The following is a 21,196-nucleotide window of genomic DNA, read 5'->3' on the forward strand; positions in this document are numbered from 1 at the left end:
ATAATAAAATGTCTGATGATGTAAGTGAGATGCAGTTAAAATTAATATGAAAGCAAGGCCACAGACTTTGCATATTTATGCAATCACTTGTCTGGAGGATGTGGCAGTTATATTTAAATTCTGATATTTATTTTAACTAAGCAGAACTGAATGCCATCTGTACTCAGAGAATAAAGACAAAACAAGCCCATGTTGCTTGGCTGTGGGCTCTGTAAGCTCTTCTGTGCCATGGGCCTGTGGGGCACTGAGCATCAGTGGTGTTATAAGCCCATGGGGTATTTAGGTGCTAGGAAAAATAAATTCAATAGTTGGCTTAGTGCTGAATTACAAATTCTACTAGTGCCAAGGCTTTAATGCTGTTTATATTTAAGGCTTGCTTTTTGGCTGTGCTGAAAAACAGAAGGCTTGGCTGTTGTCATTTGACAAAAATTAGAAAGGTCCAGATCACTTGGAAACTCGAGGGTTGCAGTCTCACAAACAAAATTTGCTGCTTTTTAAAGACGTTAATATTGAAATAAATGCAGCCTTTATAGCATATTGTAACTCTATACTGCAGCACAGTGCCTTGTAGCACTTTTCTTGGTACTGCTTTAATAATAAAGTCTTTGATTCCTTCCTGATTGGTCTTGTTACAGTTACTCTATAAAGACTTCCATATTGAGATTCAGGTTTTGCTCCACAAGACACTGAATGTTTCTGGACAGTGCATAAATAAATTACCTTCTTTCCTTTGAAATCTTTATCATAATTGCATGATTTGCAGGGGTAATCGTGCATGTCATTATGAAGAGGTGATCGTATCTTGTTCAAGTCAGTCAGCTCTCTACTGGTGCTGCAATATATTGGCAGCAAATCTCTGTAAGAAAGCTTCCATGAAAAATCTTGTTAAATGTGGGAGAAAACCCAGAGAAATATGAATTAAAGAAGAGGCTTTTCAGAAAAATCTGTTTGTAGATTCATTTATGAACTCCACTAATGTACTTTCTCAATTAGACAATGCTACTTTTTTGTAATTATAGCCACAGAAAGACAGAGAAAGGCACCAGAAATTTTGTTGAACCAGCTTTTATGAGCAGCATGTACTGTGGTCATCAAAGACACATGGATTCTATCAGTGTATGATTGGCTTTTTGACCTATGAGCAACTTGCAGTGCCTGAGGAAAGATCTGAAAGGAATGCCTCACACGGCTGTGCCAAACTGCACATTCCTAACGTGCTCTAAAAATCACCTCTCCTTTGGTGCAACAGGGACAATGCAGACTGATGTATTTCACACTTTATATTCATGTCCCTTCCAGCCATGTTCGGTGAAGGGGCCAACCGGGCCAATCTGCTGAAAGACGTAAACCAGCTTTCCTTTAAAACAATGGAGAACTTCAACAGAGATACCAGAAAGCCGTTGGTTATTGTTGTGCTGTTTCCGCAGCCTTGGACCGGTGCCCTGCTCTGCAGGATGACTGAGCTTCACTCGGAGAAACGCCTCCCGCCCTCAGGCATTTCCAGTCTCAGGTTGCAATGCGATAATGAGTTGTGTGGGATTGATCCTGAGGAATAAAAAAAAAAAAAAAAAAAGAAAAAAAAAAGAAAAAGAGCTGAACGCTTAATTATAGGAAAGATGCAGCAAGTGAACTTGCCAATACAAAAAATGTAGTCGAGAACAGAACGAATAAGAAAACATTGTTGTTTATGCCTTCACTCTGCACAATGTGAAAACTCTAAACAATACGTTTTTTTAGACAGGACATAAAAGTAATTGGCATTCTCCGTAAAAGTACAAATAAATTTATTTCTAACTCTAGCTTTAGTTTTCATACAAACTTACTTAATACAAACTATAATTCTATATGTTTTTATATTACGTCACTTTTACTCTCAGTAGGTGAACAGCATTGGTGACAATAATACAGGAGCTATGAGCAGTGTTTTCTGAGTCACTGCTTCTCTTAGGAGGAAGCTTTCCCAAATCATATGACAAACTTCTTTTCCACTCCAGTAACTGTCTTTGCCCTCACAACAACTCTTAATAAAATAAAAGAACTCTGTTTTGTTTTGTTTTTTTTTCCACAGTCACCATGAACACTCCTGTAACATATTATAACTTGGCAGGTAAACAAGCTGGGCTCTTGGTGCTGTGTGTGCTCTGCAAACACAGAAAACTAAGAGCCACCCTTCAGGAAAATCATCCTGCAACAGGAAGGCCAGATGTCATTAATGGTTTGCTCTTTCTGACACTTGAAAATTGGACATTAGGGTAATCTTTGTGGAATATGAACCCACTTTTATAATTTTCAGTCATTTCTATTTATGTCAGTTTATGTTACTTCCTCATGTAAAATGTTATATTTTGGTGGGTTTCTCTTATAGGTTACAGGTCAATCAACTCTGAAAAATTTTCCAAACAACAAAGAACAATAAATTAAAACAAGGAAAACAACACTAGATTCAACTGTGCCAGAAAATGAAACATAAATTCCTCTAAAAATTATTTAAAGTATTTTTTATGAATAATTCACCCTGGTAAGTGAGATATTCTCTCTGCTTTTCAACTAACTGGATGCCCCTACAGAAAACTGAAATAGCCATTATGGAGGAAAAAACAAGAGCCACAGAAAACAAGACAGTGAGGACACACTGCCATTTCCAACCCAAAATATGGGTTTTTTTTAACATTAGAAGTACAACATGGAAAACAAGCACAGACTATTGGGTAATGTTTGTACAAATGCCCTTTTCTCTATAAAGCCAATTGTGTAGAATCCTCCTTGTTCTCACTGTAGGAGTTGACACATGATTAACTGGGAGTTAATTATTTATGAGGTTATGTTCTGCCCAGTTTCAGTCATACATGACACAGCAGCACATGTTTAATTACTATATTTGATATGTCAGGCAATATTTAAATACACTCCCTTTATAGTGCTATACCAGTACACCTAAAAGTAGACAATATGTTTAGCCATGCAAATAGTTGAACTTTGTTTTCTGTCTGCTGCACTGTTAAATCTCTAAGGAACCTTGGGCGAAAATAAAGCAATATGGGCTTAATTACAGAATCAAAGACGAATGTCATTTAAAAGGGACCTTTGAAGGTCTCTAGTCCAACTATTTGCTCAAAGCAGCTACAACTTCATAGTTAGATCCAGTTACTCTGCTTCTCATCCAGCCAAGTTTCTAAAATCTCTAAGGAAGGTCACACTGGCTCCTTGGAGAACCTGCTGAAGTGCTTCATCGTTCTCGTGGTAAAAACGTTTTTCCTTGTATTCAATCAAAAATCCCTTGCTGCAACTTTCAGCTGTTGTCTCTTGTGCTCCCACCGTGTGCCTCTGAGTTTGTGTTGCTCTTCTTTATGACCCCTCTTCAGGAGAATGGCACTTGGGTTCTCCTTAGCCTTCTCTTATGGCCACTCCACCCTTCAGCCTTCGCCCATGGTGGCATCCACAGCTTGCTGAGGACATCTTTCACCCCATGGCCCACATCCATGGGGAAGATGTGCCAAGTATTTTTAGCCCTGTATCAAACACTGAGGAATGCCATTCACTCAGGTCAGATTTCAAGTTGTTCACCCCAACCCTTCAAACTGATGGTCCAGCCAGTTTTCAACCACCTTGTGGTCCATCTGTTTAGTCCACATCTTCCTAGCTTTGGATACAATGATGTGAGATTGTTCTGTCCCTTCTGTGCTTACAAAAGATTTCCATGAGGTTTTGCTTCACAACGTAGGAATGAGGAGTGGCAGCATGGAATGCTGACAAGTTAGGATGGTCTCACACTACCCACAGCCATTCTGGCTAATACCTGTGAATTCTCAGTATTAGGCTGCTCTAAAGGATACTTGGTCTGTGCTGCCTTTCTCTGGTTCTTCTTAAAGCATTTTTTATCTGGAGGCAAGCAGAGGTCACTTGGAAGCTGGTTATTTTACATGAAAAATAAGATGGCTATTCTGGTTGGATCCAAGCTTGGATTAATCTTCTTCAACAGCCTTGTTATGTGGATATTTAAAAATGAAAAACCTTTTCATACATAAAGGCTTCACAAGCTTAGAGAAGATTGTTTCTTATATAACAAAGATAATTTTGTTTTACATATGCTGTTTTTTCATAACAAGAGAGATGTAAGGGCTGCTACGAAATATGAAGAAGGAAAGTGGCTTTTAATGTGCACTGAACTAAGCTAAAATTAATTAAGAGTGAAGTTTACTATATGGTGTTTTTGTTGAGCTATGAAACTGCTGAAAGATCTTTTCTGAACACAGTGGAGTATCTCAAGAGAGTCTCCAGATTCCAGGGAGAAAAAGCAAGCACACTTTATTAAATTTAAAAAAGCAAAAAGCAGTTCATAGTTATGAATGATGATATCTATGCTGATGTATTTTAAGGTTTCTTACAGTGATGTATACAAGAAGCTATTACACAAAACCTGATCTGAAATTTTATTTTCTGTATCTGATTGACAATCTGTGCACTAATTGACCTCTTGTCTCTCTTGTCCCACCACTTCAGGAATTCTCAGTCTGCATTTCTCTTACAGCAATGCTATAAAAGAACAAATGTTATGAAATCTTAATGCTACTATAAAAAGCAGCTGCAAAATCTGCTTGGCTGCCTGAGATTGTGCCAGATGGTAAAGAACTGGAAGTATAATAAATGTCATATTAATCCAGTCAGATTTGAGGAACATGTTATGCATCCCACATAAATAAAACTCTGCTAAAACTGCCCCTGGAGTGATGAGATTCAGGAATAAGCTCTTCTGTAGCCTCAGGAATATCTCACAGTATCTACAATGCAAAGTGTTTCTAATATTCAGAACACTCATATGAATCTGGTTCTTTGCCAAGGCCTGACAGCTCTGTGTTGCTACATCTCTCTAGATGCGGGGGCTGTGATAAAGCTAATCTCCTTTTTTTCCCTCTTAGGATTTTCACCACTTTTTTTTCTTTAAAAAATAAAACTACAGCCAGCCTCCGTATCAGAAGTATAGAGGTGATGAGAAATAAGTGCTGCATTGACACCCAAAGCTATTTCCTTGGGACTCAGTCATCCCATCACAGAAAAATTGTGTCCATTTGAAAGGTCACTGACTGTACAACTGCCTGAGGATTTTCCGTTTTCTTTGCTACAATTCTAACATCTTGCTTCCTTCATATACAAATTTTTAACCCTCCTGCTGTGTTAGTATACAGAGCCCCCGAGAATGGCAGAATCATCCATGTCAGCAAGAACCTCAGGAGATCTGTAGTCCAACCTCCTGCACCAAGCAGGGTCAGCTGTCAAATCAGCCCAGTTTGCTCAGAGTTTTTCTTCGATGTCTTCTTGAAAACCTCTGAGGATGGAGACAGCACAGCTCCAGGCCTTTGCTGCCTGATTTTAGTACATGCTCTGCCTTTCTCAGAGGTGACAGAGAAGCACAACAAAATCCTTCAGCACATGTGGATAAATCACAGGGATCTGAGCTTTAAAGGGGCATGTTTCCCTACAAAAGGTTGAACAGGGGGTACATTTCCATAGGTCAAGAGCTGAGGAAATAGGAGGCTGTAGGTGACTTCTCCAGCATATGGGCAAGTTCAAGCTGATAACACAAATCCCACGGTGACACATTGTAAAACCTGCTCCATGCTGGCATTTTTCTGTAATGCCAGTGAAACACATCCATGTATTCTTAAAGAGATGCATGACAAATAACAGTCAATGTTGCAGAAAATTTGTATCCTGTAGTACCATAAATGGTGACAGCACAAACCAGACAAGCCAAGTAAAAAAGAAAGAAGATGCAAATAAAACTGTTAATAGGTGCAGAGATCTCTGAACTGTCCCCCTTCCCCTCTGACATGTCTATGCTCAACCTGGTGACCTCTTACAGAATAATTTTGAGGCCAAAAGTCATTGCAGTCAGTTAGACAACACCTGCAACAATAAAGAATTATCATAGTAGGTTTTTGTAGCATTATTAAGAATGGCAATAAGTCTCTGAGGCACTGAGAGAGGAATTTTAAGCCTGTGCAGAGCCCTAATTTGAAAATCCTGATTTGATTTGATTTGCATAGTCAGTAGTTGCTTGGTTGCTAATTTCAGTGTAAATTTAGAAAGTGAACTGTCCTGAATGAAAGAAATGTTAGGTCTGTCAGTAAAGATGTTTCACTGCAGATTCCCAGAAGTCTCCTGATTCATTATTCCGGAAGAAGGAATATAAAATGAGAAATGCTAACATTGGAGAGAATATGTCAACCTGACTCCCTGAGTTTTGTTCAAAATACATCCCTTGCCCTATGAATGACCTTGATGATAAGAACATAAGAACTGTATTTAGCGATAAGGAGTTTAAAATCCTGAGAGGTGTGTTTTTAAATGGACTTCCAGACTGCAAAAGGTTGTCTGATACATATCAGAGCAGCACAGGTCAAGCTGTGTGTCCTGTCTTCTCTGGCTAGAACACACAGTTCTTACAGGACAGAATGAAGATTTCTTATTTATGCAGTCGTGCTTAGCATAGACACAGAAATCAGAATCATGGAATAGTCTGGGTTGGAAGTGTCCTTTAAAGGTCACCAAGTCCCATCCCCCTGCAGTGATCAAGGACATGTTCAAGCAGATCAGGTTGCTCAGGGCCCTGTCCAGCCTGACCTGAATGTTTCCATGGATGGGGCACCCATCACCTCTCTGGACAATGTATTTTCCTGTGAGCCAGGTAGCGGAAGGCAGCAGTGATCTGAGTTTCAGTTCTCACCTACAGATACTGCTCTGCCACAAGCTTGATCATAAGCCCAAGAAAATGATTTAACTATCAATAAACCTGCAGAACATGAGTGATGTCTGTATTCAGTTTCAAAATGAAAATTCCTGCAGACCTTACACCCATCATGGTGAAACTCTGCAGGATGCAGTTAGTCAATGTGTAGTTTTCAGCACTGTTTGGAAAGGGGCACAAGCATGAGTGAAAATCAGACTTCTCCATGATGGTTTTCTGGAGTTCTCCTGTCTTATTTATCTGTGTGTGTCAGGGGGTGGGGGGAGGACTCTTTCTTTAATCTTCCGGTTTTGACCGACATACCTGTAAAATCCCTTGACAAATTCAGCTTCAGTTGTGCCTTTGGCTTTCCTGATCCCATCTCTACACATCTGGGCAGGGTCCCTGGATTCTTCCCAGGATACCTTCTCTTGTTCTACTGCTTGTATATTTTCTTCTTACACTTCAGGTGGACCAGGAGCTCCTGACTGACCCATGCCATTCTCCTGCCTTCCTTGCTTCATTTCTTACACATGGGAATTAAATGCTCTTGCACTCAAAGAATTTTGTCCTCAGAGAGTTGCCAGCTCTTTTCAATTCATTGAGACCAGTTTCCCAGGGGGTGCCATTCACTAATTCTTTAGAGAGCTGAAAATTTGCTCTCCTGAAATTCAGAGTCCAGACTCTTCATCTGGCCCACATCCTTCAGGACTGAGGTGTTTGCAGTGGAGGCGTCTACCACTCAACAAGTCACTCAGTTATTTTATAAGCAAGATCACATCAAAGAAACACAACTGGTGAAATTATTTCCTCCCCTTAACAGTGTGGCTTAAACAGAAACACTGTATTTGGAAGATAAATCAGATTCTATGCCAAGAGACTCTTTAATTATTCAGATGTGGCCCTGTAGGTCTGATAAAGGCTTTCCCATGCTGAAGACATATCAAGAACTGCAGTTTTTTTCTGCATTCAGCAGCCAGTACCACCTCAGAGAGTTAACAAACAAACATTTACTGTATTTGTGATCTTGCAAAAAGAAAACACATATTAAAAGCTGGCATTTCTTCCTCAGTTGACAATTTTTTTTTTTTAGGAAGAAAATTACTCAACTACATGAATTTCTTTTAGCACAGAGGAATTCTTCTCTATGTGAATGATTCTGTCTCTTACCAGTGACCCCATATAGCAGGTTTCCTGCTTCCAGGGTTCTTGAGATTTTACCAGATTAACATTAGTACCTTTCATCTTGGAGTTCTGTTTTGATAATAATTTCATGGTATCTTTGCTTTGAGTGCTACATTAATTATGAACAAGAATCATCCAGTATTTATCATTGCAGATAGCAGAGAAATCAGAAGATGATCATGATATAGATTCATTAACTATGGGTGACCTGAATTGCTTAATAGCCTTGGTTCATTTGTAATTTTCTTATAATATGGTGAAATGCTTGGTCATAGTCATAGGTCAAGCAATGTAAGATGTAGGATTTTCATGTTGGAAGTAATAACCCTAAGAAAATTGTGTTGCAGTGGATAACTAATTAAACACTGCACCCTTTCTGAATGATTCATGTATCTGTCTGTCTCTGTTTTAATTAGGTGGGGATATCAGTCAGAAAGAGCAATGTGATTTACCACTGAGCATTCAGCAATAATACAGCTTTGGTTTTGGTGTTCCTAATTCAAAAATAATACTGTAAAACTTTGAAATTTTTGAGAAAAGAAGCACAAAAATGATCAGGAAAGGAGTTTTAAAAATATGAGTTGTATAATCTTTTAGAAATAGAGATTAATAATCTTGAACTCTGCAGAGAGAAATCTTTTAATAGTAAAAAGTCTGTTCAAGCAACAGCCAATGCAACACGATCCAGTGTCAAAGAGCTAAGCTAAAAAGTGAAAGTGAAAATGAGATGCCCAACATTTAACAGTGACTGTTAACATGGCATGGCCTCAAGCAGAAGTTACAGCATTAATACAGGACTCACTCTGATTCTGTGACCTGGGCTACACAGGCTAAACAAGATAGTTTTAACAATCCCTTATGACCTCAAAGTTCATGAATATAAATCTTTGAGCCTTGGATCTTCTTCTACTACTTTGGAGAAGTGATCCCTGAAACTTCCAGGTTTTCAAGAATTTTCTTCTTTTAGTCACTGCTATATGAACAGAAGCTGTATAATCCTGATCTTTAATACCACAAAAATTCAGATAATAAAACCCCCATGAAATAATAAAATCTTTATACTTTTTACTTTATACTTTTTTTCTTTATACTTTTTGAGGAAACCTGATTTGACCCCTGAACTGACAAGAAGTTAATGAAATCCAGGAACCATTTAGACAGGGAATGCTTTTGCATTTAAAATACCGGAACACTAGTCCACAAAAAACTGTTTGTGGTTGTGATGAAACTTTATCTCGTACCTCCAGTTTCAGAGAAACCGATCTGTAGTTTCGGGTACTTTATGCTCCGGTCCCGGAGGAATTACATTCTCTCAGTGCAGATCTGCACAGAGCCAATACATATGGAGTGACTCATGGTGTATTTAGATTAAGCAGCTCAAGAAGAAACCTCGGAGTTCCCTGTGCTGTGCCTCTGCTGCTCCAGAGGGGAAACACGGCACAGCCTGCACCAGCTCTGTGCTTACAGCCCGTTGAAACTGTGACCCGTGGTAACGTAAAGAGAAAACTCCCGTGTAGTGGCAGTGACACAGACCTGATGAAGTGACACAGTCCTGCTGAGTCACCTGCAGCAAACAGCAGGGAATGGCTGTGCTTCACAAGGCGCCAGACCATGACATCACCCACGTCTGACAGGCAGCCCTGAGGCACCTCAGCCCCTGTTGGCCAGCAGCCCCACGAGGAAAACAGCCCGTGGAGAAAAAATTAACTCGACCTTGAGTCGGGAAGTGTCTTTCCCAGGGGCTGTCCCGGTGAGACAGTGAAACGAGGTGAGGAAAGAATCACAGAATGGTTTGGGTTGGAAGAGAACTTAGAGATCATCCAGTTGCAAGTCTCGGAGCAGCTCAGAACCCCATCCAGTCTGGTCTTGAACACTTTCAAGGGATGGAGCAACAACTGGGGACTTCTCTTGTTTGAGTTAGGTCCTCACCTAGTTGCTTAAAACTAGCAAATATTATAGTCCTTGGTTATGTCAACGTGGAAATCGCGTGACTGTAAATCACAAACCGCATCACTAGTTTTTAACGGGGCCAGTGGTATCTCAGCCCCTCAGCCCTGCACCCTAAGCCCTCAGTCCCTCAGCCTTCAGCCCTGAGCCCCTCAACCCCTCAGCTCTGTCCCTCAAGCCTGAGCCCCTCAGCCCAGAGCTCATCATCCTCCAGCACTTCATCCTTCCCACTCTCAACCCCCAGCCCCTCAGCTCCCACCTCTTCTCTTCCATCCCTCAGTCCTGCGACCTCAACACCTCAGACCGGGGCACCTCAGCTCCCAGCCCTTCGTACCCTCAGCGCGCTCACCCCAAAGCCCCGCCCCCGCCCGGCCCACCGCACGCCTGACCATTCTGATTGGCCAGAGCTCCTTAGAGTGACAGGAGAAGCAGCCAGTCAAAGCGCACAGAGTAGTGACGGACGGGGAGGGTTCCCGCGTGCGGCACGGGCGCTCCTCCCCACCCCGCGGGGCGGGACCGGGCGGCGCTGAGGGCGGGAAGGCGCCGCTGTCCCGAGGGAAGGAGCAGCTGCCCGCAGGGAAGGAGCCGCCCTGTCCCGGCTGTGCCATGGAGGACGTGCTGCCCTCGGGCCTGCTGGAGATCTGTCTGCTGGTCGGTGCGCCCACAGAGCGGGTGCGGGCGCTGCTCCAGGTGAGCGGGGTTCGGGCGGGCGGTGCCAGTGCGTGGGGCTGGGTTTGTCAGCGCGTGGAGCTGAAATATCCCAACAGAAAGTTGTTTTGACAGGCGAACGTCAGCAAAAGAGGGAGAATTTGGTAGCGGTGTGAGGTAGCTGCACTTTTGCAAAGGTCTGAGTTTAGATGGCGAACTCGCCGTAGGTTTATATAAGCAGGGACAGCAAAACGCTTAACGATGCGTTCTTTACTGGGTGTTACTGCACGACCTGTCTTCCGCTGGAGAGAAAAGCAAAAGAATAAAGGCTGGTAACTCGTATCCTCAGGAAAACACGAAATCTAAATCCTCGTGAGCTCAAGTGCTCTGTGTTTGGCGTAATCTGAACCACTTGCATACAGCAGGAGCTGACAGGTCGGTTACTGCTTTGAATTTGTGGTTTTATAATTTTCCCATGTGGGCTCACAATGACAGCCCTCTCCTCCTGGTTCTGCTTGGTTCAAGTGTGCTGATGGGTTTGTTCCATACCTACCAGCTGCCCTGCAGTGGGAAGAGCTGTGGGAAAAGCAGTGGTGCCAGCACGTGCAAAAAAAGGCCAGACAGCTCCCAGGGATCTCAGGTGCTCTGCTTGAACTTGAATTTGATTGCGCTCTAATAGCATTAGATAAAGAAGTCTTTGTTGGGCTTGTTGCTTGTTTGCTCTCTCTGGAGACGGCTTTTGCTGATGTCAGCTTCTTAAGTGATAACAGCCAAGCAGAGGTTCACATTCCAGGATCTCATTCATGTGTACCTTCAGAATGGGAAATAGTTCCTAAATGTCAGCACCAAACTTTTGAAATCAGTGTTTACATGGTGTTTTATCAGAAGTGTGAGAAGTGAACCTAAAGGAAGGGGAATTTCTTATTCATTCCAGTTTGCTTAGTTCTCACTGCTTTCTGAAAAAAAAACCCTGTGGAACAAAAAATAAGAAATTGGCTACAGAAAGCAGAAGCCATTCTGATGTTCTGATCATACTGCAGGTTCTGAATTGTTTCTTTGCTCAAGATACAAAAAGGTATCAGAAAAGAAAGTAGTCCCTTCTTTTGTCAGTATGAACTTCAGTAAAGTCCCTGCAGACTGTTGCATCACAGGGTTTTCAGTCACTGTCTTAGGGAAAGCTTACAGATTTACTCCACTTCCTTTTCCTTCTGCAGCACTATCTACATGAGGAGAGTGTGATATGTTTATATGGCTAATTTTAGTGATTGTAGAAAGAACAAACTTTACTGAAAGAAGATAACATTCCTAAATGAAAGTAGTGGATCTGTGATGATATTTACAGATTAAACAGTGGGCAAAAATTCTGATAGTGCTTCAAATCGTGGTCTTCACAGTGTGTTGGTTCATTCTTAACTGTTCTTAAACATGGAGTAATAAAGCAAATGAAGTCAATGGGACTGATGTAACCCACCCCGAAAGTAAGAGAAGTTTTGTATAATTAATCTGTTGTTGACAGGAACGCCAGGAAAAAAAAAAGTAGTTTTCCACCGAAGCTCCTGAAACAGAAGTTTCTGGGCTGTAATCCATTGCTTATCCTTATTGCCAAGAAAATTGTCACTCTGAGATTTCCATTTGAAAAGATCAAAGGCTGCTATTTTCAGCTAGAGATTTCTTTCTTAGCACTGGAAGTGTGCATTTTGTAAGAATGAAATGAACAGAAGTGATGCTTCTTTTCCCTAAATTATCTACAGCTATAAAGCTGGGTTTTGGTTTGGCAAGTGTGTGCAAGCTGTCCATGACATGTCTCAGATCTTTGACAGGTTCTATTGGTGGATTCTGCATCTGCCCACCACAGTCAGAGCTGCCTTGTGCTTTCTGGCCCTGCTGATGCAGACATAACCACCAAAACAATTGTTCCTGCTTCTCTAATGCCTCCCTGGCTGTCAAGGTGCCTGAAGGGAATGGAGTGTGATCAGATTGAGCATCAGTCAGCAGTGTGTGCTTGTTGCAGTGAAAAGCACCTGGAAAGGCCCTAGAAGTGAATCCATGGGAACCCTGGGAATCAACAAAGCCAAGTGCAAGGTGCTGCCCCTGAATCAGGGCAGTCCCTACTATTGGTACAGACTGGGTGATGCAGGAAGCCCTGCCAAAAAGGACTTGGGAGTGCTGGTGGATGAGAGGTTTGACATGTGCAGAGGCCCTGGTCATGTGCACTTGCAGCCCAGAAAGCCAAACATGTCCTGGGCTGCATCCAAAGCAGTGTGGGCAGCAGATGAGGGAGAAGATTCAACCCCTCTGCTCTACCTGGAGTGCTAATCCAGCTCTGGGGTCCTAAGCACAGGAAAGACATGGAGCTCTTGGGATTGGGTCCAGAAGATGGTCACAAAGATTATTGGAGGAGCACTTCTCATATGAGGAAAGGCTGAGAGAGTTGGGGCTGTTTGGCCTTGAGAAGAAGAGGCTCTGGGGCCACTTTATTGTGGACTTTCAGTACCTGAAGGGGCTCCAAGAGAGCTGGAGAGGACTTCTGACAAAGACATGGAGTGATAGAACAGGGGGAACTGCTTCAACTGAGAGAGGGCAGGGTTAGATTAGATATTAGGGAGAATTTTACTGTGAAGGTGGTGAGGCATTGGTACAGGTTGCTCAGGGAAGCTGTGGATGCCCCATCCCTGGAAGTGTTCAAGGTCAAATTGGATGGGGCTTTGGGTGGCTCAGTCTAGTGGAAGATGCCCCTGCCCATGGCAGGAGGATTCAAATGAGATGATAATTTAAGGTCCCTCCCAACCCAAGCTGTTGTGTGATTGTCTGATAAGTGACTGTGTAATGGCCTGCATCATCAGGACTGTGGCTCACAGGCGAAGGGAAGGGATTATTGCTATTATTGTTATTACCCAAAACCCTTGAGTTCACATTTGGAACATTGTCCCACATTTGGGTACCTTTATACTGGAGAGCTGCTGGCAAACAAGAGTGAGACCAGAAGAAGCTGTGCTGAGGGCTGGGGCATAAGGGAGGAAGAATCTCCATCCCAAGGGACTTCTGAAACTTGACTGGATGAAACCCAGTGCAACCAGACCTAATGTCAACCTTATCATTAGTTTGTGCAAAATGTTGCACAAGAATCTGCAGAGATCATCCTACAATTGTTTGGGTTGGAAGGGACCTTAAAGATCACCCAAATCCAATGCCCCTGCCATGGGGCAGGAACACCTTCCACTAAACCACGTTGCTCAAAGCTCCATCCAGCCTGACTTTGGACACTTCCAGAGATGGAGCATCCACAGCTTCTCTGGGCAACATGTTCCAATGCCTCACCAGCCTCACAGTAAAGAATTTCTTCCTAATATCTAATCTAAACCTGCCCTCTGTTGGTTTAAAACCATTCCCTTTTGTCCTATTACTACAACCTAATTGTCCTGCCCAATCTAATTTTTCTGAGGCTTCATACTTTCCCTGCCTAATTATTTGTTAAAGAAACCAGTTCTTTCGTGACATTCAAAGTGAAATTAACTTCTTCAACGATGGGAAGAGGAGAATGGGGTCTAGGAAACACCAGATAGCTGAAGTCATGCTCTGATTTGTGCTTTCAACACACTACTGTTTGTGTCTGAATAGTGCAGTCATTGTAAAAGTCTCATATCGGTGTCCTTTACAGCAGCACTGTTACTGGAACACTGTCAAATGGGGATGGAATAAAATCCCCCACTGCTGTTTGTAAGAAGCTATGTATGATGCAAGGAGATTTGGTAGCACGAATCTACAAAAGGAAAGTATTTCAAAGTGAAGAAGTAACAGTAGCAGCAGAAAAGATAAAATGTTCAAAGAATAGAGAAACAAGTGAATGTTGTTCTGTTGCTGCCTATTCACTATCCCTGAACTCAAGGAGTAAAAATGTGACTTTGACCAAGACATTAATATGAGCTGACTCAAATGCTGGAGACTGACTCAGTGGGTCAGTGACAGTGCTGACACTGCTGTTCTGTGGGGAAAAATGGTGTTTAATGTCTCTGTAGTAGTTCAAGACATCAAGGATCTGCCATTTCAGGAACTGTTAGGTTGTGAGGCCATGAAATTGCTGGCTGCCATCCAGCACTTTGGAGCATAGAGATGCCTCAGTGTAAGTCAGGGATTGCCCTGTCAAAGCAACTCTGTGTGGAAACCTCAGCAGGGCAAATCTGCCAAGCTGAGAATGCTGCTGTTGGAGTACATCTGTGTTTGTCTTGCATAACAGCCTCAGGGCTGAGCCTTAATTCTTAATTTCCTTCTGAAATGTTTAGCTGCATGTTAGTTTGAGGGTGATCATAGTGAATTTATCTGTGTTTTCAGTTTCTTCATTGCTTTTGTCAGCTGCCAGCTAAGGAAAAGACACTTTTAGTTCTTAGCATGTGAGGATGTGGCACTCAGTATCCCAATTTGTGATGTGCTTTTTAAAGTCATTGCTATCTTTTGACTATCCCACTGGATACTTACCTGAACTTTTCTTTTCCACACCAATTTACTTGTAGTTCAGGCTCTTTGTTCATTAAAAGTGAGTTTTTTCACTTCTTATTTTTAGTGAAGTAGTTTCTTTAGAATATCCTATTATAAATACAGTGTAGTTTATGGAATTTAAGAGACCATAACTAACATGTCATGAAGCATTCTTTCACATTTTTCCTGTGATGCTCAAATGTGGAAAAGAAAACTATTAGAGGACATATCTGCTGGGATGTAAGAGCTGAGACTTCTGTCTCAAAACCTGGGCAGTGGAAGATTGGTAACAGAGCTTTCTATGTTGTAGCTATTTAAAAAAAAATAGGGAAATGATGGGTGAGGCGAGACCTGGTTCTCAAGGAGCATCTTGCATCATATCTGGTGATAAAAGCAGCATGTGTGCTTCACCTCCTCTGACTTTGAAGATGTTTGCAAAAAGTTAAAAACAAAACAACTTTTTACCACAATGGGGCTCGCCTTTCCTGTTTCCAAATATGTGTTGGTTAAACAAAGGTTTTGCTTGTTTTTTTAACCTTGCAGGAAGAATTGAAATCGCAATGAAGTAATTGGAAATGCAGCTACTTGGCTCAACTCTATGGTCAAAACTACAAAAAATGCTCCCCAGTATGAGGAAATCGCTCTGATCACTTCCTCCACAGCTTTTCATTGCAGGGCAGTGAGGGCTTTCAGGCCAGTCATACTTTGCAAAGCTGCCTGTGAAAAATGTTGTAATTTCATACATGCTCTTGGGATGCCTGTTCCACTGAGTCATCAGTATATGGAGGGATTCTCATGGCTTCAGTGTCTTAAAGTTGTATTTATTGTAACAATGACTGTAGTTTTTAATTGTGCTTTGTTAATTGCCTTATAAAGTTAAGCGTTGTCTTGTGAAAGTCTGTTTGTGGTGTTTAGGGCTTTTTTTTTTGTGCACGTTATTTATTCTGAGTTGAAAGGAAGCTTTTCCTGAAGTCAAACAAAGACTTATCTAAGAGGCTCAGCTGTTTCTTTTCTTTTATTTATTGCCAGTGTTGTTTTAAATATAGTTTAAGAATATCTTAACACTGAAAAGGAGGAAATACAGTATTTGATATCTGTTCATTTCTTTTGCCAAAGGCATAATACTAATATGGGACATTTTGAATGATGAAGGATTCCTTGCCTACTGAAAATGCCCATTTTCCTTGCATTAACATGCATAAAACAAAAGCTTAAAAGGAAAAATCAATTATTTAGGAAGCAGTAAAATATATTTGAAACCCACAATTTTAGGGGTAGAAGAAAACTAGGGTTAAAAATTACGAAAAAAACCCCACATATCAGGATGAGTGTCAACTTAGTGTTTGTTTTGTTTGTTGTTTTTTTTCTATAGGGCACTCAAAGAAAACTCAAAAATCTTCCTCCCCTTGATCCAGAAGTTCTTTCTGTATTTGTGCCTCCGTTTATCAGCAGAGATGATGTTCAGATGATTAATGCTGGTAATAATTTGAATAAAAGCAAACGCCGATCCTTCCGAAAGAAAAAAGAGAGACCCAAGGTTGAAAATGTGAAGAGCCTCAACGGGGAGCAGAAAGCACCTGACACAGAAGATGTGACAGTTCCAAAGGACATCGATCTTATTGCTTTGCCACAGCTGTGCTTCCCAGGTATATGAGGGTTCACACTTCTTATTGAGAACAATGTAAATAATGTAAATATTTCTTGACCCATAGTTCAGCCCTTATTTTTTAGCCCTTGTTGGTAAATCTTGGTTTGAGTGAAGTGTGAACATGCACACATTTGAAAAATTATGTTTCACCCCAAAATAGCTGAGTACTTGCTCACTTTTCATTTGATGCTTTGATATACCTGAAGTAGTGAATATTTTCTCCAGGTTTAATTGGAGAAATTTTAATATGTGTGTCATAATTGCAGACCTTTTTAATGTCTTGGGGAAAAAAAGTGATTTAAACCCATTTATTGTATTTTATCTCTGAAAATGCAGAATAATTTCATTTTTGCCTCTAAAGTTATGTGCAGCTTACAGCCTCTGTAACAACCTTTAGTTCAAGTGGACTGTATATTAAATTTTAATCCCTGAAAATGAAACATTTCTCTTGAAATGAAGTGGCAGTGTGCAGTATTTGTCATGAATTGTCTTTCACACAACTGTAGTTAAATATATAATTAAAGATATGGTTGCTGCCTTCATTTCAGGAGGACTTTATGTAACTTCTGAATCAAAAGAGGACCACATCCATTTCCTGGTCTTCACTGACGTCTGTGGTAACAGAACATATGGTGTTGTTGCACAGTACTACCAGTCTATGCAAGTAAGTTATTTAACTCATTATTCTATTGAAATATATTAAAATATATAAAAGCAAATCACTTTGAGAATAATGTGGGATTCAATTTATCAAATTAGTTAACAGGTGTGTTTTTATGTTAGGAGGAGTACAGGACAAATCATACTTTTATATTGCCACTTTAAATGAAGTACTTTAGAACACACTCCATTTGGAAAAACTGTTATGGATTTCATTTAGGAGATTTGGATATTTAGGAGCAGACTTTATCCCTTGGATGTTTTTTTGGTAAAGATTGTTCTTTCCAAACAATGAAAGATGTTCTTTCTGAATACATTTTGTGCTGAAATTCTTTTTAATACACATTGCTTAAGTCTTGTAGGCTGACATTTTTCTGAAGACGTAAAGGGAGATAGACATCAAAATCCCTTTGAAATATAGAGGGAATTGGATATCACATCTCTAAGGTTCTCAAGAAAATATCAGCCATAAGTTCATGATTAACATAAAGTCATTAATGTGCAGTTTTCTTGCAGGATGGCTTCACCTCCTCGAATGGGCAGGGCCATTGGGAATCTGCGCAGACTGGGCAGGTGCCTGTCTGTTTTGTACCCTGTGCTGTTTGTGTTATATCCAGATACCCGTATTTTAGTGCCCTCAAGGATTGTCTCTCTTGGTAAGATTTGCTTCACTGTGTGTTTCTGCTGGAAATGACTGCAGGTTTTTAATATCTGAATTTGCTTGATGTGGTCAGGAGAGCTGTGTGATGCTAAAGCAGTGGTTAGTTTTATGTTAAGGTTGTGTGGGAGAGGAAAAGAAGAGATGCTATGTCAATGTTGCCCAGACAGTAAGTGCAAATTCTGTATACCAAGGGTATTAGTTATGATGTTGTCTTCATTTTCTTTGGGGGTTTTTGCTAGTGTGTAGGGAATGGATATTTTAGAGATATTATTGGCTTTTCTTAGAGTTTTTTTTTTTCCACTCTTATGAAAATCGTTTTCAAAGCACAAAAAGCTTTTTATAATGCACCAAATAAATGTCATAAGAACATGAATATATGTATTAATAAGCAGTTAATGACACTTTAGGGAAATAATCCAAGTCACTTCAGGAAATAGAGTGGTTACTTGGATATTGTAGAACTAGGAGAGAAATTCTTAGGATACACTGCTTAGAAACAATCAAATATTCTGTAGTGTAGATGATGTAAAAGGTAAGTGAACATGGATCTATCTTATTAAGTAATTTCTCTTATTTTGAGGTTACTTTATTGTTAAATTGTTGAGATCTATTTTGTATTAAAACCTTATCACATCAGGGATCTGCCTGGGTACACTGGACATTACTGGGTGTCTTCACTTGCAGACCTGCTGTGCAAAGGTAGAAGAGATTTTCTTCACTAAATTTCAGTCATGATTTCTAGAGTCAAATCTGAATCCAGTTGCAGGTATTTGCTTCTTGCACATAAGTTGAAAGATGTTGGGGTTTTAGGTTGGAGCTTGTTTTCCCCTTTGCTCTGCTGGTATCCTGAGCAGATGAGCAAGGGAGCACTCCCTGGGTACCAGCTGAGGTGCATTCCCAGCCCCTAGCTTGGCTCCAGCCCAAATGAGACCTGAGCACTCATTTTCCCAGCCCATGCACCTCTTCTTCCCTGTGCTGTGGGTTTGGATCTTCTCAGAGCACTGACTGGCTTTCCCTGGGTTGCATGAAGAGAGCCCTGGAGGAGCAAAGCAGTGCCTTCCTCCTGGGCATTTTAGACATCGACTCAAAAAGGCTGTGAGATCAGAAATTAGTCACTCTGGCAGCCCTTTTAAGGGCATGTACCTCTGCTCTGTCATTTTAAAAGCATTAGTGAAGGGGTTTAATGTGGACAAGGCACTTCAACATGATGGAAACAGGGTGTGCACAGGCCAGTGTGAAATCAAAATAAATGTTCAGTGAAATAAGAAGGAAATGTTTGTTTTCCTTTCTGCTTTCCTGCCCAGATCACTCCCCGCTCCTTTATATTTAAGTGAATTACATCAGCCCTTGGTTATTGCAGGAACTGATTCAATGCTGCCTTTCATAAGTCTCAAATCACTGCTAATCTGCATATGGAACTCTTCCAGCTGTGGCTACAGCTGTGGCTACTGTTTCCATCCAGTTTTTATAGTGGCATTCCTGCTGCTTTTCTACTGTGAGCTGAGCCTGTGAGAGGGTTCACCTCACATCAGCTTTCCACTGGGTGGGAAATGGATTCAGCTGGACAGTTACAGTACCCATCAGTGGTTTATGTAGAGTATTCATAAGTGAGTAATTTCTTCTCTGAAGTGAGACATCTCTGAGCTGGGAGAAGCAGTCAATTGGCAAATGGATTTTAAAAGAACCCACTGAGGGAGAAGTGGGAAAATCTTCAGGACAACCATGGAGAATTCCAGATGTTGAAAAAGTGTCTCTAGTTCTTGTATCTATTTAGAGACAGTAACCACATAGAGTTAACCCTCTAGATCTGCTTCTGCCTCTGGGTGGGTATTTTAAACTTAATAATTATTTAAACATTATAATTAAATGCCTCTGCCTTGATCACATATGATCAAGTAGGGCTTGGGACCTATTTTAAAGCATTGATGTCCACAGATGGCTTTTCTCTTTTGAGTCTGTACTGGTTTCTGAGAGGAGTTCAGTTGATCAGTACTGTACAATCTGAGCTTAAAGTGATTTGTAAATATGTGATAAATTATAGGGGAGTTCAACAGGACAATAACCTTCCATGTTAGTCCTGTGTGTTGTCTTGGTCTTTTAACTGAGGATTTTTTCACACAGCTGCAATTTTTCACACACTCTTCCCCTTTTTGCTGTTGCATCTGTGAGATGGGAGTGTGTATCACTGGAGGGGGCGGGGAATGCCAGTGACAGAGCTGAATTTGATGTTGGCATTTCCCACGGTGCTGGAAACTCAACTGATTAGGTTTCCAATAAATTTTATTCTGGGGTTTTTTTGTTTTTTTTTTTTTTTTTTTTTGGTAATTTCCTTTTTCTTGATAGTATTCAATGGCTCATTTCAGAATGTCTGCCCTTCTGGTTTTGATGTCTTGGTTTGTTTTTTTTTTTTTTAGAAAAAGTGTTTTACTGTGCCAGAGTACACTAGGGTGGAGGGAGGGGAAGGGTGGAGAGGTACCGGTTTTCCTTATTTTGGTTGTACTACTGAAATGTTTCCATGTGGCATTAAACAGCTGCTGGGGTGTGTGGCTGTTCTGAATGCAACATAAACAATTGCAGCCAAGACCTCTATGAGATATTTTGAGTGTAGTGCCCTGTACAGCTGGAGATGTTCTGACTTTTTACAACATTATAAAGCACTGACATTGTATCTCTGTAAACCAGAAAGGGAGTTACTGTGTGTCATCAGGTGACCAATGGGTTAATAATCTAATTAAGTGTTTTTGTTGCTTGAATGTACTCAGGTAGCAGTGCCTCTTATACTTAACAAATAATAACACCTTCAACAGCATGCTTGTATCCTTGGTATGCTGCAGAGCTGTTTTGCAGGATGCTTCAACTGATGAATCATTCTCCAGTCAGGACTTCTGAAAGCACTTGCTGGTGGACCTCAAACCACCTATTTCTAGTGTGTAGCCCTTTCATTGTGATAACTAGTGCAAGAATGCTGTTGCTCCTGAAGATCTGATGTTGAAGTAGCATCTAAAGGAGTTCTGCTTCCATTAAGGATGATTTTTTGCAGCAAAAGGTTTATTTTTCCTCCAGAATTCTTCAGTACCTAAGTGCACAGAATTGCTTCTACGTGAGGTGGTACTTGTTTTCAGTCAGAACAATCATCAAAAATATTTTTAATGTAAGTATTCCTAGATAAAATTCAGATTCCTAACCTTTTTCAAGTGGCAGAGTAGAAATCACAACTGAAAACTAAACCAAGCTGAGATGCACAGGCAAC

At 40.9% G+C, this 21,196-nt stretch overlaps 1 protein-coding gene and 1 long non-coding RNA gene across 4 annotated transcripts in view; one reads left to right on the top strand and one right to left on the bottom strand.

The window, feature by feature from the left end:
* LOC128790805 (uncharacterized) overlaps positions 1–10,192 on the bottom strand; it is a 62,586-nt gene extending 52,394 nt beyond the window's left edge. Inside the window, exons 1-3 of one of the 3 annotated variants that reach the window (XR_008431871.1) lie at positions 10,116–10,191; positions 9,151–9,232; positions 1,391–1,545 (exon numbers count right to left, since the gene is read on the bottom strand). This is a non-coding gene — a long non-coding RNA (uncharacterized LOC128790805). Of the gene's footprint in view, positions 1–1,390; positions 1,546–9,150; positions 9,965–10,115 lie in introns of those variants that run through there. The other 2 variants (XR_008431869.1, XR_008431870.1) reach the window with 2 other exon arrangements.
* A 222-nt stretch (positions 10,193–10,414) lies between these two features.
* DENND3 (DENN domain containing 3) overlaps positions 10,415–21,196 on the top strand; it is a 31,759-nt gene continuing 20,977 nt past the window's right edge. The window contains exons 1-4 of the mRNA XM_053958865.1: positions 10,415–10,546; positions 16,350–16,623; positions 17,174–17,289; positions 17,802–17,941. Of these exons, the coding sequence (XP_053814840.1) occupies positions 10,463–10,546; positions 16,350–16,623; positions 17,174–17,289; positions 17,802–17,941 (614 nt within the window). The 5' untranslated portion in view covers positions 10,415–10,462. The remainder of the gene's footprint in view (positions 10,547–16,349; positions 16,624–17,173; positions 17,290–17,801; positions 17,942–21,196) is intronic.

This window comes from Vidua chalybeata, chromosome 1, assembly GCF_026979565.1.
Source record: "Vidua chalybeata isolate OUT-0048 chromosome 1, bVidCha1 merged haplotype, whole genome shotgun sequence".
In the NCBI taxonomy this organism is placed as follows: domain Eukaryota; kingdom Metazoa; phylum Chordata; class Aves; order Passeriformes; family Viduidae; genus Vidua; species Vidua chalybeata.